Below are 27,338 nucleotides of genomic sequence, written 5' to 3' on the forward strand. Positions count from 1 at the left end.
AATCACAAAATCTATTTCAATCACTCCATGTCTACCCACTAGTCTGAATCTGGCTTTGCAGAGGATTAAATCTGTAGTAAATAATATTTGCAGTTGGCAGTTTGAGCAACCCCAGGTGCAGGTTTCCCCAAAGTTAGAACGCAAGTCCATATGTGATCTGTGCTACTGGACCATGCTCCTTCTCAGTCTGCCTTCTATTCAAATGAAATTTTCTTATCCTTATCCATATATCCCTCAGTGGCTTTCTCCTCCTACCACTATACAACTTCCTCTAGCTCTATAAGCTCATAAGATCTGTCACTCCTCCACTTCTTATCTCCTGGTCTTTCCTGATTGTTATCTCATCACCAAATGCCTTGATCAAAAACTAGAATTCCTTCCCCAAACCACTCAACACTTGTACCTTTCTCCCCAATTTCTCCTTTGAAACTTGCATCTTTGACAAAGCCTTATTGAAGGATATAGGTTTGAATAAGGGCAAATAAAGTGAAATTTGTATAAGATTAATGTAAATTAGCACAAAGGTCCTTTATTGTGCTGTAGTTTTTATATGTTTCTGTATTTTGTTTGACACCTAAAACACTTGAAAACTTCTACAGATGTATTATGGAGAGTATTCTGACTGGCTGCATCACCGTCTCATATGGCGGGGGTGGGGAGGAGGCTACTGCACAGGATCAAAGTAAGCTGCAGCGTTGTAAAATTATTTAGGTTCACCATGAGTATTAGCCTCCCTGGAATCCAAGATGCTGAATGTGTTCAGATATACAAGGAGCGGTGCCTCAGAAAGTTGATGTCCATCATTAAGGACCCCCACCACCCAGGACATGCTCTCTTTTCATTGTTGCCATCAGGAAGGAGGTACTCCAAGAGTACTCCAAATGGGGTCTGACCAGGGTCCTATGTAGCTTCAGCATTGCCTCTCGGCTCTTGAACTCATTCCCACAGTTTATGAAGGCCAATGCACAGAATGCCTTCTTAACATACAGTCCTTTGGACTTGGACCCCAAGATCTCTCAGACCCTTCACACTGCCAAGAGTCTTACCATTAATACTATATTCTGCCATTATATTTGACCTACCAAAATGAACTACCTCACTCATATCTGGGTTGAACTCCATCTGCCACTTCTCAGCCCAGTTTTGCATACTATTGATGTCCTGCTATAACCCCTGACAGCCCTCCACACTATCCACAACACCACCAACCTTTATATCATCAGCAAATTTATTAACCTATCCCTCCACTTCCTCATCCAGGTCATTTATAAAAACCATGAAGTGAAGGGGTCCCAGAACAGATCCCTAAGGCACACCACTGGTCACCAACCTCCATGCAGAATAGGACCCATCTACAACCACTCTTTGCCTTCTGTGGGCAAGCCAGTTCTGGATCCACAAAGCAAGATCCCCTTGGCTCTCAGTGTCTTCTTACTTTCTCATTAAGCCTTACATGGGATACCTTATCAAGTGCCTTGCTGAAATCCATATACAGTACATCTACTGCTCTACCTTCATCAATGTGTTTAGTCACATCCTCAAAAAATTCAATCAGGCTCGTAAGGCATGACCTGTCCTTGACAAAGCCATGCTGACTATTATTAATCATATTATACCTCTCCAAATGTTCCAATCCTGCCTCTCAGGATCTTTTCCATCGATTTACCAACCACTGAAATAAGACTCACTGGTCTATAATTTCCTGGGCTAACTCTACTACCTTTCTTGAATAAGGGAACAACATCCACAACCCTCCAATCCTCCGAAAACTCTGCCATCCCCATTGATGATACAATGATGACTGCCAGAGGCTCAGTAATCTCCTCCCTTGCCTCCCACAGTAGCCTGGGGTATATCTCTTCCGGTCCTGGTGACTTATCCAACTTGATGCTTTCCAAAAGCTCCAGCACATCCTCTTTCTTAACGTTTATATGCGCAAGCTTTTCAGTCCACTGTAAATAATCCCTACAGTCACCAAGGTCCTTTTCTGTAGTGAATACTGATGCAAAGTATTCATTAAGTACCTCTGCTATATCCTCCAGTTCCTTACACACATTTCCACTGTCACACTTGATTGGTCCTATTCTCTTATGTCTTATCCTCTTGCTTTTCACATACTTGTAGAATGCCTTGGAGTTTTTCTTATTCCTGCTCGCCAAGGCCTTCTCATTTTATTCTTAATTTATCTCCTAATTTTATTCTTAAGCTCCTTCCTGCTCGTCTTTTAATTTTCTAGATCTCTATCATTACCTAGTTTTTTGAACCTTTCGTAAGCTTTTCTTTTCTTCTTGACTAGATTTTTAACAGCCTTTGTACACCATGGTTTCTATACCCTACCATACTTTCCCTATCTCATTGGACTATACCTATGCAGAACACCATGCAAATACCCCCTGAGCATTTGCCACATTTCTACCGTGCGTTTCCCTGAGAACATCTGTTCCCAAATTATGCTACCAAGTTCCTGCCTGATAGCTTCATATTTCCCCTTACTCCAAGTAAACACTTTCCTAACTTGTCTGTTCCTTTCCCTTTCCAATGCTATGGTAAAGGAGATAGAACTGTGATCGCTATTTCCAAAATGCTCTCCCCCGCTGAGACCTGACACGTGACCAGGTTCATTTCCCAATACTAGATGAAGTACAGCCTCTCCTTTTGTAGGCATATCTACATATTGTGTCAGGAAACCTTCCTGAACAGACCTCACAAACTCCACCCCATCTAAACCCCTTGCTCTAGGGAGATGCCAATCAATATTGGGGAAATTAAAATGTCCCACCATGACAACCCTGTTATTATTCCATCTTTCCAGATTCTGTCTCCCTATTTGCTCCTTGATGTCCCTGTTACTATTGGGTGGTCTCTTAAAAACACCCAGAAGAGTTATTGACCCCTTCCTGTTCCTACTTCCACCCACAGAGACTCAGTAGAAAATCCTTCCATGGCGTCCACCTTTTCTGCAGCTGTGACACTACCTCTGATCAATAGTACCACACCCCCACCTCTTTTGCCTCCCTCCCTGTCCTTTCTGAAACATCTAAAACCCGGCACTCTAAGTGGCCATTTCTGCCCCTGGCCATCCAAGTCTCTGTAATGGCCACAATATCATAGCTCCAAGTACTGATCCATGTTCTAAGCTTATCTGCTTTGTTCATGGTACTCCTTGCATTAAAATAGACACATCTCAAATCATTAGTCTGAGCACATCTCTTCTCTGTCACCTGCCTATCCTACCTCTCTCACTGTCGACAAGCTTTCATTATTTGTGAGCCAACCATCCCTTCCCCCATCTCTTCTGTTTGGTTCCCACCCCCCCAGCAATTCTAGTTTAAACTCTCCCCAATAACCTTAGCAATCCTCCCTGCCAGGATATTGGTCCCCCGGGGATTCAAGTACAACCTGTCCTTTTTGTACAGGTCACACCTGTCCCAAAAGAAGTCCCAATGATCCAGATATCTGAATCCTTTCCCCCTACTCCAATCCCTCAGCTATGCATTTATCCTCCACCTCATTCTATTCCTATATGCACTCTCACATGGCACAGGCAGTAATCCTGAGATTACTACCTTGGAAGTCCTGCTTCTCAACTTCCTTCCTAATTCCCTGCAGTCTGTTTTCAGGACCTCCTCCCTTTTCCTACCTATGTCGTTGGTACCAATATGTAGCACGACCTCTGGCTGTTCTCCTTCCAACTTCAGAATATCGTGGCCGTGAACAGAAACATCCTGGACCCTGGCACCTGGGAGGTAAACTACCATCCAAGTTTTTTTCCTGCATCCACAGAATCACCTCTCTACACCCTAACTATAGAGTACCCTATCACTACTGTCATCCTCTTCCTGTCCCTACCCCTCTGAGCCACAGGGCCAGACTCTGTGCCAGACTCTCTTCAAACTCCTAATGAATTATAGTCACTGTCTAGCCTTCTTTTTAGCTGCATCAATGTTTTGAGACCAGGTTAGATCCTCAGAGATATTGACACCCAGGAACATGAAATTGCTCTCTCTCTCCACTTCTGATCCCTCCATGAGGACTGGTGTGTTTTCCCTCAACCTATCCTTTCCGAAGTCCACAATTATTGGTCTTACTGACGTTGAGTGTAAGGTTGCTGCTGCGACACCACTCAACTAGCTGGTATATGACACTTCTGTATGCCCTCTGAGATTCTGCCAACAATAGTTGTATCATCAGCATTTGAGGTATGCCTAGCCACGCAGAGTCAGGGTGTAGAGAGAGTAGAGCAGTGGGCTAAACATATATCCCTGCTGTGTGCCAGTATTATTGTCAGTGAGGTGGAGATGTTATTACCAGTCTGCTCAGATTGTGGTCTTCTGGTTAGGAAGTTGAGAATCCAATTGCAATGCACTGGAATCTAACCAAGCTTAAAATCATGTCGCCAAAGACTTTAGTAAATTTCAGCAGATGTACCACAGGGAGCATTCTAGTGGGTTGCAGCATCATCTAGTATCGAGGAGCCATTACACAGGACTGAACGAAGCTACAGAGGGTTGTAAACCTAGCCTGTCCCAACACAGCCACTAGTCTCCCAGCAGCGCGGACACTATCAAAAAGTGATGCTTCAAGAAGGCGGCATCCACAACCCAGGATATGCCCTCCTTTCATTAACACCATCAGAGAGGAGGTACAGAAGCCTGAATATTTTAAGAACAGCTTTCCCCCCTCTGTCATCAGATTTCTAAACAGTCCATGAACCCATGGACACTCGCTCACCATTTTTCCTCTCTTTTTATGAAACCTGTTATAGTTTTATTTATTACTGTAATTTATAGTATATTTTCTTTATTGTACTATATTCCTGCCAATAAACAACAAATTTCATGACATACATCTGCCAGTGATTATAAACCTGATTCTGATTCTGAATTCAAGGTTAAAAACAGGGAATTTTCCAGTTTCAGTTAACCGACACCCCTCCTCCTCCCCCCCCCACCAGTGCTTTCCTCCCACGCACACCCACCTGCCCACCTAGGTGCCTTCTCAACTTGTTTACCTTTCCCATCCCCTCCCTCATCTGGTTCCATTTACCCATTTCCTACCCCATCCCTCATTCTGTTCAACCTACCAACTCCGCCCCACCCTTCCATTCTCCTGCGAGATGCTGGCAATGTTAATGTTTCTCTCTGAATCCTGATGCAGGATCTCAGTCTAAAACATCAGCTTAAACCCACTGCCGCCACAGACTCTGCAATTTTCGTTCTTTTTTTATTTATTTGTTGAGCTACAGTGTGGAGCAGACCCTTTCGGCCCTTTAAGCCCCATAGCCCAGCAATCGCCCAATCTAACATGGGTCAATTTGCAATGACCAATTAAAATACCAACCAGAGCGTCTTTGGACTGTGGGAGCACCCGGAGGAAACCCACGTGGTCATGGGGAGAACATACAAACTGCTTACAGGCAGCAATGGGAATTGAACTTGGGCCGCATGTACTGTAAAGCTTTGTGCTGGCCACCATGCTATTCTGGCAGTCTGTTCTTGTTCCAGATTCCAGCCCCTGCAGTCTGTTTTGTCAGCATTAAAATCAAAACTGCCTGTTCTGTGCTGTGCACTGATACAACCAAGAGAATAGTTTGACACAGCATGGATGGCATGCTGGAGACTGTTAATGACCCTATACCCATTCCAAACACACACATCGATCATTAGTTCCTCTTAGAAGCCTAACACCTTATACTTGTATAGTCCTGCACTGAGAAGTTGCAGAGTTCTTTCTGCAGTACAATAAATCTTTAAAAAAAACTTGGTTGATGTAGAATAAATATCAAGAGAACACAAAGTCTGTGACTGGACAGGTATCGTCTTCCTGCACCAGCTAATAACACTACCTACCTGTCGCATTGCTGAGCTTGAATGAGACCATCTTGTCAGGGATGTTACAAACGTTTCTGACTGACGCGATGCAACTGTAATTTGCGTAATCCTTGGGCCGAAGATTCTTCAGTTTCAGAATCTTTATTTCGCCCTGTTGAGAAAAGCAATCATTGATTTAAAATCAGCTGATTGTAAAAGTAGTCTAAAAGCATAATGGAAATCAGTATTGGTTAAAGTGCAATAATCAGAGCCATTAAGTGAGGTTTTGAGATGGAGCGGATCCAATAATAGCAAACCTTCGCTGTGGGAATGTAAATCATATTCTTCAACTGATCACATTTTACACTTCAGAAAAAATGTAATGCTTAGAAAGAAAAGTCAGAATTGTCATATGCACAAGTAAATAGGGTCATAGAATGTGATAGTGTACAAACAGACCATTCAGTCCATCTAGTCCATGCTGAACTATCATTCTGCCTAGTCGCATTGGCCTGCACTCAGCCCACAGCCCTCCATTCCCCTCCTATCCATGTGCCTATCCAAAGTTTGCTTAAGTGCTAAAATCTAACCCACATCCACCACTTCCACTGACAGCTTGTTCCACATTCTCGACACCCCCGAGCGACGAAGATCCCCCCATATTCCCCTTAAACACTTCACCTTTCACCCTTAACCTCGAGAACCTCTAGTTCTAAATGCATCATTGCATTTGTACACATAGCAGACACAGGAACAAGCAACAAGTTCACTGCTTTTTGGACTCAAAAACTATTCAATCTGAAGTCCTGCAAGGAAAAAGCATAATTGGTGAAAATAAGGTTAAAAATAATTGTGGTTATTTCATCCTGAAATACCCTATTCAGTTTTTTCCCATCTTTCAGCTACTTTCCTGATAGCAGCTTCCTCTACAGTTCAAAGAGGATAACACATCACTGTCACATGAACCCTTGGGAAATGAGTCAGACTCAGAGTGCACATGGATGCCTCAGTAAAGCAGCATTAACGTTTGCCAAGGAGCTGAGGCAAAACGTAGTGAAAGGGGTCTTCCACTGCATTGTGACCTGATCCATTCCCCTGCAGCAAATAGACACAAGCCATTTAGAGCTACGAGTTCATAAAGGGGGCCAGTGATCACAGAACCTTGTACAACATAGACACACTGCCATCACTGCCAGTGATGCTTCTGGACAAAAGTGGAGTACTGAAAAAATAAATCTAGTGTCCATGGTCTTTAATTTGCATCTATTAATACCCCACATCTTCAACAGTCAATTTCTCTTCATAAATATGGAAAAGTCCATTTGCACTGAATGATGTCATTAGATATGCATCTTGCATCAAGCAATTATCAGATTTGTGAAAATGACATACCCTGGCCAATTTTCCCAATCGACACAAAAATGATTGCTTGCCTGGTCTAATGTGTATAAATGGATTTTGCATGTAAATTGTAAACAAAACAACATTTAAGAGGATATAATTTTAAGACGCAATAGCATTACACATGAATTGCATGCTGTCAACTTTTCTAGATATACTCAAATTCAATTTTATTGTAAAATTTCATCTTAATAGCATGCATAGCAAAGCGTTAATAATGTGTTGATAAAGCTCGTCAGTTGTATTGGTTTTAGGAATATAAACATGCACTTTCTTAATATTTTGAACAGCAAAAGGTAACACAGGTAATTATCCGAATAAAACTGAAATTCAAGAGTGGCTGATGATTAGGATTGCTCATCTTATATAAAACTATTGCAAACAGTGAGCAGTTTAGGGTATTTTCCAGAGAGAAAGATGGAGTTATTGCTTCAAGCTGATGACCAATTGACTATCCTGATACAGAGTCCCTGGCTTGAAGCATTAATCCTATATACTTCTCTCCACCAAGGCTGTTACATGTGCTGGAAGTTATTTATTTTCATTTCACATTATGCAGAAACTGCAATATTTTATATTCAACTCCTTGCCTCACCATCTTTGATTAAAACCATACACTAGGATTGAACTTTGCTGCAATATTTCTCAGCTCATTTACCCGTGGTTTGAAAATGGAGAAAACAAACTGAGGTTGATTTGTGAAACGGCTGAGTTTTGGTTTGTGCTTTGCTCTGGGATCTACCCAGGTTCAAGTGTAAATCATTTTAATTGTCAGACTGATTTCGTGTGAATGAGACTCCAATGGAAATTACAACTCTGGAGCAGAAGACTGAGAGGAGATTAACTGGGTGATCCATTCGGTAAGCAGCTGGAGAGGACAGATCTGGGGTAACGTGGCCTTATTAGTTTGCTAGAATTCATGCATCTTGGGTCCTTTTAAACTTGAAAAGTTCACTTACTTTCAAAACCTCTGCTTCTGTTCTTGCTGATTTTATTAGTTGGGCAAGTAGGTCACATAAACTACCTGGAATACCTTCTGAATGACACTCTAATGAAACATCCCACACTAAAATATTACAGCAGTAGCATCAGGGTAACAAAATGTTCCACAACAATGTTTTGTCATTATCACTGCTGCTGCTTAGTGATAACTCCTAAAAATAATTTTATGAGAACGCAGGAGTAGTACACTCAGTTAACTTTGGTTAACCTGGTCACACATTTTAATTCCACGTCCCATTCCCATTCTGATATGTCTATCCATGGCCTCCTCTATTGTCAAAATGAATCCAAACAGGTTGGAGGAACAACACCTTATACACCGGCTGGGTAGCCTCCAACCTGATGGCATGAACATTAACTTCTCTAACTTCCGTTAATGCCCCTCCTCCCCTTCTTACCCCATTCCTGACATATTTAGTTGTTTGCCTGTTCTCCATCTCCCTCTGGTGCTCCCCCCTCTCCTTTCTTTCTTCTGAGGCTTCCCATCCCATGATCCTTTCCCTTCTCCAGCTTTGTATCACTTTCGCCAAACACCTTTCCAGCTCTTAGCTTCATCCCACCCTCTCCGGTCTTCTCCCATCATTTCGCATTTCCCCCTCCCCCCACTACTTTCAAATCTCTTACTATCTTTCCTTTCGGTTAGTCCTGACGAAGGGTCTCGGCCCGAAACGTCGACAGCGCTTCTCCCTATAGATGCTGCCTGGCCTGCTGTGTTCTACCAGCATTTTGTGTGTGTTGTTGTTTTAACCTGGTCAGAATGCTTTTGGGAAAATGTTGAAATTCATTGCCGAAGAAGTAACAGAAGAGTTAGTAAAAAAAATTCTAAACAGATTAAACGTGGCTTTATGAAAGCAAAAAGTGTTTGACAAAATTTAGTAGGCCTTTGATGATCACCATTGCACAGAGCTGCAATATTTATAAAAAGCACTCTAGTTGTTTACCTGGGCTATTCTGATAGTACTTCTCAAACTCAAAACCTCTATCACCAATTGCAAGGGCTGCAGATGTACAGAAGCACCACCACTTACCCTTGCCACCTTCCAATTTGCACATCACACTCACCTTACAATATATCCCTATTCCTCTGTTATTGTTGGATGGAAATTCTGTAATTCCCTTTCCAACAGTACGGTGGGTGTAGCTTTATCAGAGAATTCCACCAGTCATAAGTATGGATGGATTCACTAATGGACAAAAGGATACACCAAAGGTCTTTAAAGGGGAAGTTTTGCTACAACTACACTGCAGATTCACCATGTTTATTTATGAATTTACATGCAATAGAGATAGTTTTGAGAAGATTCACGCTGTTGATTCCTAGAATGAGAGGGTTGTTTTGGGAACAGGTCAGGTCTGAATAGAAGGTGGAGGGGTAATGTTTTGAAACATAAGGCTCTGAGTAGGATTGGCTGGATGGATGCTGAGAGGATGAGGCTATGTCAAACAAGGAAGCTGAATAAGCGGTTTTAGAATGTGGGGGAGAGGGGAGCTGCAGATGTCTTTCTTGTCTTGGGATTTTGCACCCTAAGAATTCTCTACCACTGTTCTGAAGCATGGATCACGGTTAAGTGGGATGTATTTTTGAACTATTGGGGAATAAGGAGTCTGGGCAGCAGAGAGAAAAGTAGGTTTGAGACCATGGTCAGAGATATGAATGGTATCTAAATAGTAATATAATCAAAAAGGTCTGCATGGCCTACTCCTGTTCCTAAAAGAGCTCAGCACCTGAAGAGATCACAGTCTGAGATCAAGTAACTGATAAGTGGAAAGGGTGAGTGTTAATGATTATATTTCAGGTAATATCCAAAATTCCAGTTCAAAATCCTCTAACTAATTCAGTTACATCCAGAAAAAACAAAACTTAAACATAAAACTTCTGTTGTAAAATGAAATCTTTTAATTTTTGGTTTTCCTCCCCCTCCGCTCCTTATCACTTGAGGACTGTTAGAACTAGAACAGTTACGTTGCTATCATTCTACAATAGAAAAATACTCAGAAGTCAGTAAAACATTAAACTTTGAATTCAGAGTATCTCATTCTCAGAACCATCCAATCAGGTATTAATTTTATAAAGTAAAATTCAGATCAAAATCCTTGCAATATTATATAATATTACAAGGGCTTGTAAACTTGTATTTAACTGTCAAATTATTTTCTCTGCGGCCTGGCCGAGTGATTGCAGGTAATTTTTCAACTCAAGTATTGAATTCATAACACTAATGGTTCTGTATTTTTAAATGCTAATTTGGCTATCAAAACAAAAGATGTAATTATACGTTAATCCAATTTGCCATATTATTTATTCTACTGTAAGCACAACTTCACAGACTGAACTACAAATTAAATTTGGTCGGCAAAATGACTCCTGGGTGCAGATGTTTTTTTCTAAATTGCAAGTCGAAGCTGACAGCTGGAGCAGGTTTGAGGAGCTGCAATGCTAGTTGTTGTGGAATGCTGCAATTTTTAAACTAAATTATAGTGGTGGGACCTTCCTTTGAATCAACGAAATCTAAAACCCAGATGAGTAACCAATACCATGAAAGCCATAATAATAGGTTTATAGTGAATACCCTCACAATTCATTCCCCACAATCAAGAGCAGATTATAACACATAATTTGTCACACAACAATAATCCTCTCTTCAGTCCCATTTTTATGAAATGGACAAGCTGATTAATACATAACGTGAATACAGTAGTGAGTTGAACACTGGTTAGAAAAAATAAATAATCACTAGGTATTGCTCGTCTATCCTGCCATGTTCACCTGTGCCAGGCCATAAACACAGTCTGATGTATTCCCCAATGTATAACTAAGTGGATAAATCACAGGTCAAACAGAATGCTTTACTTGTGGATCACAGAGTCACTTTGTAAATAACCCTGCCACGGTGCTTTTAAGGAAAAGAGAAATCAGCAAATGAGTGAAATCCACCTTCGAGTAGAATAAATCTTCAATCGGTATTTAGACATTTTTAACTGGAAGCTAACTCTTAATAGAAAATAAAGAAATCTTCCATATTTGCCTTTTATAAAATTAAAGCCAAATGAAACAAAATTAGTACACTATGATATTTAATTTCACGTAATAGCACAAGCAATGTCACGGTATTCATATTGTGCTTTGTATTTTTTTTAATCAAGACAAATAGAAAGATTTAGATTTAGTAAGCCTTTTATTTCATGTTGTGGGGTGGCACAGTAGACCAGTGGCTAGCACAACGCTTTACAGTACCAGCGACCCAGGTTCAATTCCCGCCACTGCCTGTAAGGAGCTTGTATGTTCTCCCTGTGTCCACATGGGTTTCCTCTCATAGTCCAAAGACATACTGGTTAATTGAAAGGTTAATTGGTCACTGTAAATAGTCCCGTGGATTAAATTGGGGGATTTGTCAGGTGGCATGGCTCGAAGGGCTGGAAGGGCATATTCCATATTGTATCTGAATAAATAAATAAATAGATTTACTTAAGGCATCTCTGAATGCTGTTCAGCAAATGGAACAGGTTTTGGAGTTTACTCATTACAACCATGTAGGAGATGTGGCAGTTAAACTATGCACAAGAAGCCCCAACGAAAGCAATTATGATAGATAGATAGATAGATACTTTATTGATCCCAAAGGAAATTACAGTGTCACAGCAGCATTACAAGTGCACAGATACAAATATTAGAAGAGAAGTAGAAAGAATAAAAAATAGGTTACCACTGTCTAACAGGAGGGGTTATCACTTCCCAACTATAGATTTACGTATTATAGAGCCTAATGCCGAGGGTAAGAATGAATTCATAGAGCGCTCTTTGGAGCAGCGCTGTTGTCTTAGTCCATTACTAAAAGTGCTAATCTGTCCAGCCAATTCGGCATGCAAAGGGTGAAAAGCATTCTCCAGAATTGCCAGGATTTTCCGTAGGGTCCTTTGTTCTACCACAGCCTCCAGTGTGTCCACTTTGACTCCTATAACAGAACCAACCTTTCTAATCAGTTTATTGAGCCTGTTGGTATCACCCATGTTGATGCCATTGCCCCAGCACACCACTACATAGAAAATTGTACTGGTGACAGCAGACTGGGAGAACGTGTGAAGGAGAGGCCTGTATACTCCAAAGGACCTCGGTCTTCTCAGGAAGTAGAGGCAACACCGGCCCTTCTTGTACACAGCCTCTGTGTTGGTGCTCCACTCATGTGGGACATCTAGGTGCATCCCAGGTACTTGTAGGTCCTCACCATCAATAGTAACAGGGAGCAGTGCAGACTTAGTTTTCCCAAAGTCCATCACCATCTCCTTTGTCTTACTGATGTTGAGCTGCAGATGATTCAGCTTGCACCATTCGACAAAGTCCTCCACCAGGGCCTGTATTCATCCTCCTGTCCTCCCTTTATACACCCAACTATTGCTGAGTCATCAGAGAATTTCTGCAGATGACATGACTGTGTTGTATCTAAAGTCTGAGGTATACAGGGTAAACAGGAAGGGAGCCAATACAGTCCCCTGTGGGGCCCCAGTGCTGCTTTTAGCCATGTGTGTCACACAGCTCTGAAGCTGCACAGACTGTGGTCTGCCAGTCAGGTAGTCCATTATCCAGGACACAATGGAAATGCCAACCTGCATTGAATGGGACTTCTCCCCCTGCAATAAGGTCTGCATGGTTTTGAAGGCACTTGAGAAATCAAAAACCACGGATCTTCACAGTGCTGCCCTGCTTATCCATATGGGAATAGGCTCTGTTCAGCAGGTAGATGCACATTTATTTTTTATGCATTGCTGTCTGATGGTGAAACATTGGCCTGGATATATTTTCATCTTTAAAATAATGCCAGGAAGGAGTTTGGAAGGAGTAAATAAGAAGAGTTGTAACAGAATGGACAAAATCAAGGGTGTAGCTTGAATTTATTGGAAGAATTAAAGGGCAGATGAGGAAAAACATCTTCCATCCAAAGGATGGTAAGGAATTGGTACTTATTGTCTAAAAGCAAAATAGAAAGAGGAAGCAGGATATAGATGTGTACGGAAAACCGTGACCTGTAGGGCCTTGGCCCTAGTGCTGGAAGGTAGGAACAGGTTGGGAAACATTTCTTTCCAACCAGAGCATGCACAATGGTCTGAATGGACTCCTTGTCTATCATAATTCTTTATGAATCATCTACATTTAAGACAAATAGAGATTTAGTTACAGGTCTCATCTTTCTCACCCATTCAGCACCGCACTGGAGTGTCTGCTGAGAATTTCGCACTCAGCTGAATGAAATGCCGTTTAAATTCACAGCTTTCTGACTCATAGAAAATTGTGCAGAAACTGTGCAATGCTCCTCTAGTCTGCAGAAATGTAATTTACTGTTGCTTTGCACCATGACACTATATTTTGCAGTAGTTTCATATGATTACACTGTTAGCTAATAACAGACAATCGTCTAGAGCAGGAGTTCTCAACCCTTTTTATGCCATCAACTAATACCATTAAGAAAAGTGACCGGGGACCCTGGGCTGGGAGCGCTGGTCTAGAGACCCAGAATGAAATACTAAAGTAGTTTTGGTGGAGATTTAATAGAGTTTCCATCAGCCACTAGTTTCAATTGGAATATTATGTCCTCCACAGCATTACTAATGAAAGAATATTCAAATATTTTGGCCATAGAAGTAAAATTTTGAAACGTACCTGGGTAAAAAATGGCTCATAGATTTCCACCCCTTTGTCTGATCCTTGTGACAGAATTTCCCTTCCACGACGCCAGCTGTATCGGACCGGTGGATTTGAATTGACTGAACACCGAAGGAACACAGTCCTCTCAAAGTAAAACTGTTCCTTTGCTTCACCTATACTCTGATGTACTGTCAGCACAGGGTCATCCAAATCTGAAAAAGACAAACAAAAATTGAAGTTTACTATCAACCATTTCTAATATTGTAAGTGAACTTTAAATCTTAGGTAATAGTCTTGATTTCAAAGGTAAAGGATTTTGATGTGCAATTGATTTTAATCTTCCACAACTTCTTTATATATTCATCAGTATGATTCATGTGAATAGACAGGAAGAGTTGTACTAGTTCACACTAATCCATTCCCAGATAGCAGTAGTTTCCTGAATCTTGTAGCTATGAAAGAGTGACCAAGATGCATCAATGTTGTATCAGGTACTCCATTGCCTTTCTGATCAAATTTGCCATTGTGTATCCTACTAGAATGCTATTGGCAAAATTCAAACTATGATGGTACAAACAAAATATGATGCCTAACATGAGCGTACTCATGCAAAACCAATATAATCTGGATATATTGTGCAGAATTTTATGCCTTAAAACAGATGAGAGGACTCATTTAAAGGAAGTCTTAAACTGAGCCCATCTCAAATTGAATCTATTCATTTTTTCAGTTTGAACAAGGGGTAATTGGCTAATGTACTCCCAGGAGATAGTTTGGTCATTAATGCATAGTGATGAAACAGTGCTTCAATGGTTCAATGTAATTTATACAAAGTACAACCTGAAATTCTTACTCTTTGCAGACATCCATGAGATAAAAAAACCAAGAATGAATGACAGAAAAATTCACAACCTCAAAGCCATGCTCCTCCACTCCCCTCCCAGGCACAAGCATCAGTCCCCCACCACCCAGCATGCAAGCAATCTATGTTCTAGAGTCCATCAAAAACCATTGCCCATCCCAATATTTCAACATCTCGGACAGGCTCTCTCTCACTAGCAAGATCTTGGATTTTATTCTTTTGATTACTCTTTCTAATTCTAGCAGTTAAATATCTTGGACCTCAGGGACCGTAACAACTAAAGAAAGGGATGAGGACTGTTGTATGCAATAGTTTAAAATCTAATAGCAGGAATACTTCCCATTGGCACAGCAAGAAAGCCTGTTAGTATCTCTAAAGATCAGACTTCTAAATAATCTGATGCCCTCTTGATGTGCTCCCCAGACCTTCCCCAGCTAAAATCTATTAACATTACTTGGTGGTGAACGCCAACCTCCTCTGTATCCAGATGGTTGCTCAGCTTGGCAGGCAATGGTCACCATACTGGTTCCAAAAAGGTTTATCAGGTCCCACCATTAAATTGATTGCAGTCACTGAAACCTATGCTTTTTGATTCCTGACTGCAGATCCAACACTGAATCCAAGCCAACATCAGGGCAATAAAGATGCAATTTATGGGAACAACAGATTGTAGTATGATTGTAAACACAGAAGAACTCAAATAGAGGATTTGGAAAACATTAGAGACTTAAATTATATGTTCTCATTCAAGTGATGACAATTTACTTCAGCCAAAACAAAAGAGAGGAGAGAGTGATTACTTCAAATCTCTCTGCTGGTAGTTGGTTTTTGAAAAGTGTGAAAAATGAAGTTGATAATAAATTGTTTGATAATTTTAAATGCTCTGGTTAGGCTGAAAGGACAGACTACCAAATTGCAAAATCAGAATAAAGGAGAAATATACAACATAAGACATCTAATTCAAGCTTTTACTAACGAATAACATCACCATTGCATGCACGTAAGGACTAGAATTGTTTTTTCAGTCTTGTTTGCAATCATTACATTTCAGACTAATTAAAATGTATCGCTGATTATGATTGATAAAAGACTTTGCGTAACTTTTTAGCATATCTAATTATTTAACGGGGAAACAGATAATAATTGCAGAGAGTTGGCAAACAAGAACTTGCAGCTGTAACACTTAGTTATTGATCAATACCTGTATATCAAAGTCATTAAAAGTCAGTTTAGACTGATGGCTAATGCACAATACTCATGACAGTACAGTATATTAAAAATAGAATACTGTCTTCTTCCAATAATGAAGTAGCATGCTAAAGAGATGAGTGTTCACCTCATTACACAGGAATCACAGGTTTCACTTTGATCTGGCACAGCCTATCGTGAGAAGTCTAATTACAAATCCTTGGTCAGGCTGCACCTCATTTAACTGCAATGTTTCATGCTGCTGGAAGATGAAGCACCATCACTTTCTTATGTAATAATTTGAGATCCTTTATATCATATTCTTGCACAATGTAAGGCAGACAGTCCAGGTATGTTTTGGTCAGCAGTATCTAGACAAGAAGCTCATTGCAATTCTGAAAAACAGACTGCAGCCAGGCTATCCTAGTAACAGGGTTTCAACACGAGCTGAACAACTATTGTAAGGCAATGAATATTTTATTGCTTAACCTTAAGTTTCATTGATCTATCAAAACCTTGGTGATCGATGCATGAAATTGGAACACATAATATTGCAACATTAAATGAAAGAAGAAATCCTTGAGATTAAAAAAAATGTTTTTACTTATTATATCATCCTCCAGTTGGTTTGCTTATGCTACACTTCAGAGATTTAAGAAAATAATAGCAGAAAACATAACAAAAATTGCTTTATAATTGAATGCCTTATTTCCTAATACATCCTGGGCATCAGGTTCCGTGTTTTAAAAAAAGCAATTAAAATCTTATGGAAAGTGATTGTACATCAAAAATAAATATGACACTTACAAAAGGTGAGAAAAACATGATTAGAAAAATAGGCTGGTAATTACTAAGTCACAACATGATTGACTCAATACAAAATGCTGGAGGAACTCAGGTGGCCAGGCAGCATCGATGGAAAGCGTACAATTGACATTTCAGATTGTTTTTAAAAGTAATCAGCCATAGAAGAAATTCTAACCTTAAATATGGATAAATTGATTGTAATGTATTAATAAAACCATAAATTATAAAAATACAATAAAGTCATAAAAATAACTCAAATCTCTAGTTTGAGTTGAATAAAGCTTCTTGATTCCCTTGAAAAGATTCTTGAAGTACACACAGGGGGAAAGTTTTTGGTGCATATCTATCAGTTAAATATTACATTACAGTTAGATTGATTTGAAATTCCCATTTTAGAAATATGATGAATGACGAATCTAACATTGCTGCATCACTGCATCAGTTTTACACGTGTTTGAAACAAAACACATTTTATTTTTAAAGTTCCAATTTCTTCATCACCTCATTCTATCATTTCATTAACTTCTGATAATGTTGGCCTCCTGTATCTTTCTACTTTATCTAATCGAGAAATGGATGCTGGACTATTCATAAACTAGTTTCAGAATTATGCATCAACATTCCTTCGCTGTACATGCATGTGAAAGGTTCTGCCTCCCCAATTTCATTCTGCAAAGAAATATACACAATCTAAATTGGATTGCTAAAATGCTTCTGAGAATATTAATTTAGAGATTTTATCATCTATTCTTTAAATAAATATGTCATTGAGTAATAATCCCTCTGATAGCAACCTAAAGACTCTCAAACACAAATTTAAAAAGAGACATAAAACACTGCAGCACAGAAACAGGCCCTTCAACCCATCTAGTCTGTGCTGAACCATTATTCTGCCTAACTCCATTGACCTGCACCTGAACCATACCTCTCCCATCCATCTACTTATGTAAATTAGTGTCATAGAGTTTGAACACTAGCCCCAAATATTGAACATACCACTGAACTTAGTATTGCTACAACTTCAGAACACTGGGAGTTCTTATCCTTCAGGGAGTGGGGTCTTGAATGATTGTGAATGGATAAATAAATAAATACATCATTAATATTTTCTTTCCCAATAACTCTGCAATAGAGCCATTCTGGGATTTGAGCAACATGTACAAAATGTTTCAGGAACTCAGCAAGCTGGGCAGCATTTATGGAGAGGAATAAACAGTGAATTCTTTGGGTCAAGACCCTTCGTGAGCATTAATGAGAAATTCCCCTCCATAGTCTCTGCCTGAGTTGCTAGGTTTCTCCAGCATTTTGTGTGTACTGCTCATGATATCCAGCACCTGCAGAATCTCTTGTGTTTATTGTGGGATTTCAACTCAGTTTCTAGATCATGACTGCAGAGCTCTAGATTTCTGACCCAGTGCCTTAACTACCAAGATGTGCACATTGTACACAAAGTACACTGCAGATGCTGTGGTCAAATCAACACGTACAAACGTACATCCCACTTTCACTCTGCCTCCTCTTCCAGCTGCTTATCACCTCTCCCATGATCCTGCCTTCTTCTACTACCCATAGTGTTTTCTCCTTACATTCCTTCTTCACCTTTCCTTCCTATCCCCTCCCTGCTTCCCCTCCCTTACCCCTTGATCTTTCCTCTGATTGGTCTTTCACCTTCTGCCCTCCCCCCACCTTCTTTACAGGATCCCTGCCCCCTCCTTCTTCAGTCCTGATGAAGGGTCTCGGCCCGAAACGTTGACTGCTCATTTCAACGGATGCTGCCTGACCTGCTGAGTTCATCCAGCTTGTTTGTACGTGTTGATGTGCACATTGTATGCATTGTATTATGTTATTTGGTGCTTACAATCATGGAAACAAAGCACAAAAGGTCCAATTGCCTCGCTTGCCTGCATCCACTCTGAAAGAGATCTTTTTGAGTTAGAACATCATATCGGTTTCTTTCTCAAACAACTCTGCAACTTGGTTCTTTTCCATTACATTCTCTCCATTATCTTTTTAAAGGTCGATGATTTCTCTAATTTTCAATGTCGCAACATACAGTCTTGTGCATTTGACCACTAGCTTAGCTTATTTTCCGACTTGTCAGCCTAAATCTGAAAGCTAGCTAGGTGTTCCCACAGGTTAGCATGGGCTACTTCAGCTCTCGAGAAGCTGTCCTGCACTGAGTACTGTTCATTCATTAGCCGAGAGCCCTGTTCCAAACTTCTGATGAAAAGATGGTTACAGATAAAGCAAATGAAGAGGATTAGCTCAAGAAGATTGTGCTGATGTACGCAACTCCTTCCATTCCGTTCACAACCAAAGGTCAAAGTTCAAATTTATTGTGATTACATATATATCACCATATGCTACTCTGAGATACATTTTCTTGTGGATTAATCACTGTAGATACGAAAAACCTCAATGGAATCAATGAAAACCGCACACAAGATAGATGAACAACCAAAGCAAGTACAAAAGCAAAAAAAAACAAAATAATAAATTAGCAATACATATTGAGAACATGTGGTGCAGAGATCTTGACAGTGAGTCCATAGGTATGGGAGCAGGTCAGTGTTGGGGATTTGAAGTTGCATGACATTATCCCCTCTGTTTTAAGAGTCTGATGTTTGAAGGGTAATTACTATTCCTGAACCTAATGGTGTGAGTCCTGAGGCTCCTGTACCTTCTTCCTGATGGCAGCAGCAACAAGGGAGCACGGCTTGGATGGTGGGTGCCCTTGATGATGGATGCTGCTTTCCTGTGGAACTGCTCACTGTAGATATGCTGAGTGGTGGGGAGAGTTTAATCTGTGATCAGTTTCTTTCCGTAGGATTTTCCACTCAAGGGCATCAGTGTTTTCATACCAGGCTGTGATGCAAACAGCCTCTACTGCGCAAATATAGAAGTCTATCAGAGCTTTAGATGACATCCTGAATCTTCGCAAACTTCTAAGAAAGTAGAGACGCTGTTACACCTTCTTTGTAATGACACTTAAGTAGGTTATAATGCAATGCCTTCTTTGTAATGGCACTTATGAACTGGGTTGATAGCAGCGCAATCTTCACAAATTGTACTAAAGGTACTGTTGTTTATTATTAAATTGCCATAGAATTAGTTAAAACTTATTTCTTGCTAAGTGTGCAATAAAGGCATAATAAAAATGAACTCTTCATTGTTTTCAGTACTTTGAATTTATTGAGTACACTGACAGTTTAATACCCATACTACTAAGCCGTTGTCAAAATCAACTCAAGAGATAAATTACCCAGTATACTAATAGTATCCTGGAGTTTATACTGATCACGACTCTTAAGCTTCATACCCATCAAGGTTCTTTGCATTCCGATAGTGACAGCATTAAATGCTACCTATATTTTCATTGTCTGACCTTATCTATATTATAGCCATAAAATCAAACACGCAACAATGCAAAACCGTAGTTGCAATGTAAGTGCTGCATTTTGAAACTCGATTTTTGTCTTATCTACTTCTTGATTGCCAATCCTACCTACAATGTGATTAAGAGGCTGGTCTCAGCATTGTCCGGGCTGTTGAGCAAGAACCAGCATTGATGATTTTTAAGGATGAGAGGAAGATTCTGTGAGAAGGTTCTCAGAAGGCACGTGTAAGGAATGAGTAGGGAGGATCCATCAGAGAGAGTAGAGAAAGGCACATGGTTTGTTACTGATAAAAATTGGTTATAAAATCAGAAGAAATGCCATGGATGGAAGAGAGAGGAGAGTGAAAGACATCAAATGTATTTCAGTGGGCTTTACAGAAGGGACTTATACTGAAGAGATAGCATTTTCTATCTAATATTACAGAAAGGAATAAAAGTGCTCTATATACAGCTGAGAACAAAGGAGCCAAGAGAGCACATAAAAAGCCCTGGTGGAGCAGCTGGAATATTGATAGTGAATTCATGCTTCGGAACAAGTTAAGGATGGTCAGTGAAATCAGGCACTAAGGTGAGCAAACATGGAGATGGAAAAAGAGTTGGGCAATGAAGGATCACTTAGTTTAGAAACAAAGAAGGAAAGGAAGAAATTATGGATCAAGGTCTTAAGTTAAAACCACAAGTTCATAAGACATAGGAGCAGAATTAGGCCATACAGCACATTGAGTCTGCTCCACCATTCCATCATGGCTGAATTATTATCCCTCTTTCTGTGTTTTTTCCGTAACCTTTGATGCCCTGATTAATCAAGAACCTATCACTCACTCCAGCAACACATTCCAGGTGCCTACCACCACCTTCTGTGTAAGACATCTTGCCCACATATTGCTTTTAAACTCACCCCTCCTCACCACTCCCCTACCAGTGCAATTTCATAACATGAGCCACACTTCGACCCCTGTGGGCAGGCAAAACAACACAATTGCTTCAGCAGCTGTGAAGATTCCTGGCATATGTTCCAGATCCTCCTCATTTGTTCTGAGGCTATCTCTTCCACAGCCAAGACTCTGCCTTGTATTGCATAACCATCTGAGATTAGATCAATTTGTAGTAGGCAGACAGTTATAACAACAAAAATAAGCTCAAGTGGAAGAGGCAGGGAGAAAGTGATTACCTAAATTCTTCAATTAGAATACATCTCACATCCATTACATGGATGACTTACGGTGACTTTAGATAAAGACGATAGTATTCATAGTAATTGTAGTTATTTAGCTATTAATGCATGCATTTCAGAGTTAATCATGCACAAAATAGATCAGTTCACTTAACAGTAGTGTCTCCCATTTAATTGTTTGAGTCTCTCCTTCCATTATTTCTGATCCGATTTCTTTAATTTAACAGCATTATTTGCACAAGGCAATTAGATCTTGCTTTTAAAATTGATTCTTGTCAATTTATTTGGACAAACTACTCTTTGTTCAAACAACTTTGAGGAAGTATTCCATTTGGAATATTATTTGCATATGGGGATATTTAACATTATTCATCTGCCATTTCAATCCTTTGATCAGATGAAACAGCGTGAAGGAGCCAGTTCAATAGACAGACTAAGAAAATATTAGCGATCAAAGAATTTCCAAGGCTTTGAAGAAAATCCAATCAGGAAAGCAGCAAATCTGTTTGAAATCAGTTAAGCCAAACTTTTTGCATTCTCTCCAAATTCATATTCTGACCCCTACATCCTCTGCTTAACAAACACCACCTGCTTCTACCACCACTACATTACCCAAATTTACCCATCACATTATGCTGCTAAAACCCTTCACTATGTTACTGCTACCACCAGTGTTGACTATACAAATGTTCTCCAGGGTTGCCATTCATATGAAATAATTTATAAACATCAGCACACAGACTCTATAACCACTGCCCGTTGCTCCATTTTTTATGCTGGTTCACATTAGCTCCTCATCTCCGAAGCCTCTTATTCCCACTGCTGGCATCACCCTTATTCTAGATCTGTAACTCTCCAGTGGTATGATCACAGCCCTTGCACTTTCCCTTCCATCTGACAATTAGTTCCCGTTTGCTGCATGGTCAAAGACTTCCTGTCTTGAGTTCCATGTTGTGGAATTCCCTTCATAAACTCCTGATTTTTCATCTCTTTCTCCAATTTAAGGCCCTCTTGCAAACTCTTCTTATCACTCCAAATCCCTTTGGCTCAACACCTTGGTTGTCTCTCCCCGATCCCTCAGAGAATCCCCTACAATTTGTTTCAACACTAAATTTCCCCATCATCATCCTGATGCCCTTTTGAACCAAACTCCTGAAAAAGAACTAAATAACAAAGAACAAGACTCCTACTGTACAAATCAGAGAAGATGATTTCCCTTTCACAGTGGTATTTTCTTTGAAGCAAATATATGATTATGTAGTCAAGGGATGATATATTTGAACACAGGTCACTACTACATGATGTCATTTCTTCACAAACAACATGAATAATCTGCCAATTAAGGTTGCAGATATAATGCATTTCAGAACTGTTTAGGCACAACAGTCTAAAGTATATTTTTAGATAAGGACGTGACCGGCAAGACTATTCCAATGGGCTTACAGAAAGAATCACTGTGAAGAAGGAATGGGCCACATTTTGGCTCTCAGTGATACTTATTCAGAGAGACTAAAGTCGAGCATGAGTAGTTAATAGAGAAATTGTGCTCTTTTTTTGAAATAATACATGGTCTGTCTTTACAAGACATTTCAGAAAAATGGGTCCATAGCCAGAACAATTCAGTTCAAACAATTATTGATGAGTTATGATATAAAGTGCCATTCACTTCTACTTCAAATGGGGAAGTCAGTTCCTACAGTGAAGTAGAAATTGAAGTGAGAAGATATGGAATAGCGAAAAAAAAATTGCCCATGAAACATCAACCACGGGAGAGTTGCAGTGAAGAGGAAGAATGACTGGAGACGAGCAGAAAGCAAGGGAGAGACACCAGACTACAGGAGAGAGGAGGTAACACCAGACTCCAGGGGAAGGCTGCAGGGCGGAAGAGGAAATAAATGGTCACTAATAAATTCTGCAGAGCATTGCAATGCGGAGAGTGGGCAAGAGTGAAGCCTGTGGAAAATTGTAGAAGTTATAAAGCTGGTAAAGGAAATCGAGTTCAGGAAAGTTACAGAAATTTTTATTGTATGTCTCAAAATATCAATAAAACCTTTCAAAAAAGGAGAAGTTGGAGTCTCACTAAATTATCTCCCTGAAAAGAGGGCTCCATTTCTCCAAAGAGGGGTTCCCAACCTGGGGTCCACGGACACCTCAGTTAATGGTAGGGGTCCATGGCATAAAAAAGGTTGGGAAACCCTGCTCTAAAGGAATTCTACTGTGATGCAGTAACAGAAGAGCTGAAAATAAAAAGATAGAAATCGGATATAAAGACAAAAAAAGCAATGTTAACTGTGTCCGGTTCTCTGATCTGTTCTGTATTTCCAGCATTTTTGTTTTTTTACACATCTGAAAGACATCTGTCAATGTACTCAAGGCCTCATAAAATTTTTGAGAAATAAATACACTTACTTATAATACTTAATTAAACACATATGGGAAGCGTGGTAACCGGCAATCTAAAAGACTAGACTAACAATTCAAAATCAAGCTCAAATCCAATGTAGCAGATGTAACATTTAAACTGTATTAATTAAAGTAGAATAGTATAGCACAGGCATAAGATGTTGAGCCAAAATGTCTGTGCTAAACACAATACTAAATTAAGCTAAATCTCTTCTGCCTGCACAGGATCCATATCCCTGTCTTCATATGTCTATCTAAAAGCCTCTTAAATGCCACTGTTCTGAAATGAAAACCAATGTCAATGATGGTGATTGTCAATAAAACTCATCTGATTCCCTGATGCATGCCGTGGAAGGAAATCTGTCATCCTAATCCCACTTAACCAATATGTAAATCCAAACAACATAAACAAGTGGTGTTTCATTCTTCACTGCACTTTGATATAGCCCAGCAAGCTCTTGGGTTCAAAACCCAATGCTTAAATTAAATTAAAAATTAAATGCTGGCCTTGCCAGTGATAGTGGGTGAATAAGAACGTTATAAAAGGCTGCAAATCGTGACACCGCCAATCTTAATTTTAATCCGGCTATTAGAATTCCCCTGTCAATCACACGTAAAAGACTACACTGCTGTAAGTGACTGTGTGAACATAATTGGCAAGAACTAGTCCCCATTTTCCTGGTGAAGTTGTCCTGTTTTTATCAGAATATCAGTCATAAGTTCTGTTTCTTGCAGTTCATGAAGGTGTTTACTTAAGCTTCATTTATAGACTGCTTGCTGTAATGTGCTTTTTAAACAGGGCTTCACCTGCAGTACAAGTCAACAGTGGTTGGAATAAAATGCATTATTTGCATCTTTTCCTGTTTTAACCACATCTATTAAATTTGTTGGCTGGAACATGGGTACCAACTAACATTCTACATTTAAAATCCTCTAGTACAAGCAAATTGGTCCAATTACAGAAAATAGCAAGCCATGATAATATTTAGACACATTTTAAATCATGTTTCATAACATAGAGCTTGCAGTAAATAAGGAAATATTTTTGTCCAGTCCTCATTGAGGGATCAGGGGTGGAAAGGGTGAGTGGTTGTGGTGAACTACATATACCTGTCTGGACACGCCACCCCCCTGCTCCTCCCACGGACCCCGGTATAAAAGCGATTGGGGACACCGCCCTGGCCTCAGTCTCCAGGATGTAGTGTGGTGGTCAATTGCTGCTTGTTCTTTCTTCCAGCCAATAAAAGCCTATATCTCGCCTCAAGTCTCCGAGAGTTACTGATGGTGTATCAGTAGTTTCAAGCTCCTGGGTGTCAACGTCTCTGAAGATCTATCCTGGGGCCAGCATTTTGATTTTTTTTATATAAAGAAGGCGCAATAGCATTTATTTTCATTAGCAGTTTGAAGAGGGCTGGTATATCACCAAAGACACTTACAAATTTATTCAGATGTACTGGAGAGAGCATTCTAAATGGTTGCTTCACTGTCTGGCATGGAAGGACTATTGCACAGGATCAGAAAGTTGTAAACTCTGCTGCTCCATCTTGGGCACTAGCCTCCCCAGCATAGAGGACATCTTTAAAAGGCAGCATTGGTTATTAAAGCCACCATCACCCAGCACATGCCCTCTTCTCATTACACCCATCGAGGAGGAGGTACAGGACATTTCAGGAATGGATTCTCCCCCTCTACCATCAGATTTCTGAATGTACAATGAACCCATGAACACTATCTCACTATGTTTTCCCTCTCGTTTTGCACAGCTTATTTAATGTATATACTTCTTATTGTAATTTATAGTTTTTGTTCTTATGCATTGCAATACACTGCTTTCACAAAACAATAAATTTCACAAAATAAAATCCAGTGATTGATTTTGGTTTTAAAGAAGAATGATGTGATAAGTTGAAAAATGACCTACCTTACAGACATTGGTGGAAACAGGTGATTGAACTTTCAGAAATACAGTAAGCATTGTAATCAAAGGTCATGACAAATCATCATATAGGAGGGAGATTGAAGATCTGGTTGAATGCTGCCATGGAAACAACCTCTCATTCAACATCAGCAAAACCAAAGAGATGTTTATTGACAACAAGAGGAAAAGGTCTATGAGCCAGTCCTCATCAGGGGATTGGAGGTGGAGTGGGTCAGTATTTCCTTGGTATTATTATATTAGAGTATCTGTCCTGGGGCCATCACAAAGGCGGCATGACAGTGCCTCTGCAGTCTTAGTAATTTACAAAGATTAGCCGTGTCATCTAAAATGTTGACAGATTTCTATAGATGCACAGTGGAACATCTCCTGACTGGTTACATTACAAACTGGTATGGAAACACTAATACCCAGGACCAGAAAACTTTACAAATAGTCCACGTTTGGGTGTATTTATAAGCAGCACTGCCACAAGAAAGTAGCATCCATCATCAAGGACCCATATCATCCAGGCCCTGCTCACTTCTCGTGACTACCATTGGGCAAGTGGTACAGTAGCCTTAGGTCCCACACCACCAGGTTCAAGAATAGTTATTACCCTACAACCATCAGGTTCCTGAACCAGCATGGATAACATCACTTACATTAGTGTGCGTGGAGCCTCTTAGATAGGTACACAGAGCTTAGAAAAATAGAGAGCTATGTGCTAGGAAAATCCTAGGCAGTCTCTGGAATAGGTTACGTGCTTGGCAGAAGATTGTGGGCCAAAGGGCCTGTAATTGCTGTAAATGTCTATGTTCTATGTTCATCATTGAACTGACTTCACAACCTATAGACTCACTTTCAAGGACTCTGCAACTCATGTTCTCAGTAGTAATTATTTACTTTTTCAAAATTAATTTCACATTTTATCTACTTTTGGACTTAGGCTGTGTGTCGATCTTTGTGATGTATAATCTTCATAAATTCTATTGTATTTCTTTATTTTCCTGTAAATGCTTGCAAGAAAATTAATCTGAAGATAGTATATCATATACAGTAATTTCTTTGATAATAAATTTACTTTGAAATTTGAATTGTGGATAGCATCTTATTAAGTATCCGAAGGAGTGCCAATCGAAGATATTGTACTCTTCCCCATTGACAGCAACTTACCCCTGTACTGCTAGTTGGCTTAGAAATCAAATAGATCAATATTGTTTGAAAAGTTTTATACTCCCACAACCCACACCTCATTCTTAGGAAGTACAGTGGGATATTGATTATGACAAAATTATTCTTATGGTAGTGATCCAGCAATACAAGTTCAATGGCAACACTGCAGCATAGCAGTTAGCACAATACTTTACAATGCCAGTGAGAACAAAAGTATGATAGAACAGATGGTTAAAAGTTAGAGGTGAAGGATACCAAGCCTTTCTCTTGCATCCATTTGCAGATGAATGATAGGTGCCAGAACAACCTTCCTGCTTATGGGCATCAACATTGATGGAAAAAGACAATTGTTGTACGCAATAAGCAGAGTACATTTTCTTCCATACTGCACTTGTAGCATTTCCAATGAACCAGAATGCCTCTTGTATTCTTGGTTCACGATGCTCTGGATCTTGAGTTTTCCAAGTCAAAAGAAAAATAGAATCAACTCTTAATCCATCAAAACTCATCTCTCTCTCTCACATCTGAAATCCATCTTTTGTTTCCAAGTTTGTTAACCATTCCA

At 39.8% G+C, this 27,338-nt stretch overlaps 1 protein-coding gene across 1 annotated transcript in view; it reads right to left on the bottom strand.

The window, feature by feature from the left end:
- The window catches only part of mdga2a (MAM domain containing glycosylphosphatidylinositol anchor 2a), a 916,773-nt gene that overhangs the window by 541,648 nt on the left and 347,787 nt on the right, over positions 1-27,338 (bottom strand). Inside the window, exons 4-5 of the mRNA XM_059959455.1 lie at positions 13,867-14,063; positions 5,850-5,982 (exon numbers count right to left, since the gene is read on the bottom strand). Coding sequence (XP_059815438.1) covers positions 5,850-5,982; positions 13,867-14,063 — 330 coding nt within the window. The remainder of the gene's footprint in view (positions 1-5,849; positions 5,983-13,866; positions 14,064-27,338) is intronic.

This window comes from Hypanus sabinus, chromosome 2 (genome assembly GCF_030144855.1).
Source record: "Hypanus sabinus isolate sHypSab1 chromosome 2, sHypSab1.hap1, whole genome shotgun sequence".
Classification (NCBI taxonomy): Eukaryota; Metazoa; Chordata; class Chondrichthyes; order Myliobatiformes; family Dasyatidae; genus Hypanus; species Hypanus sabinus.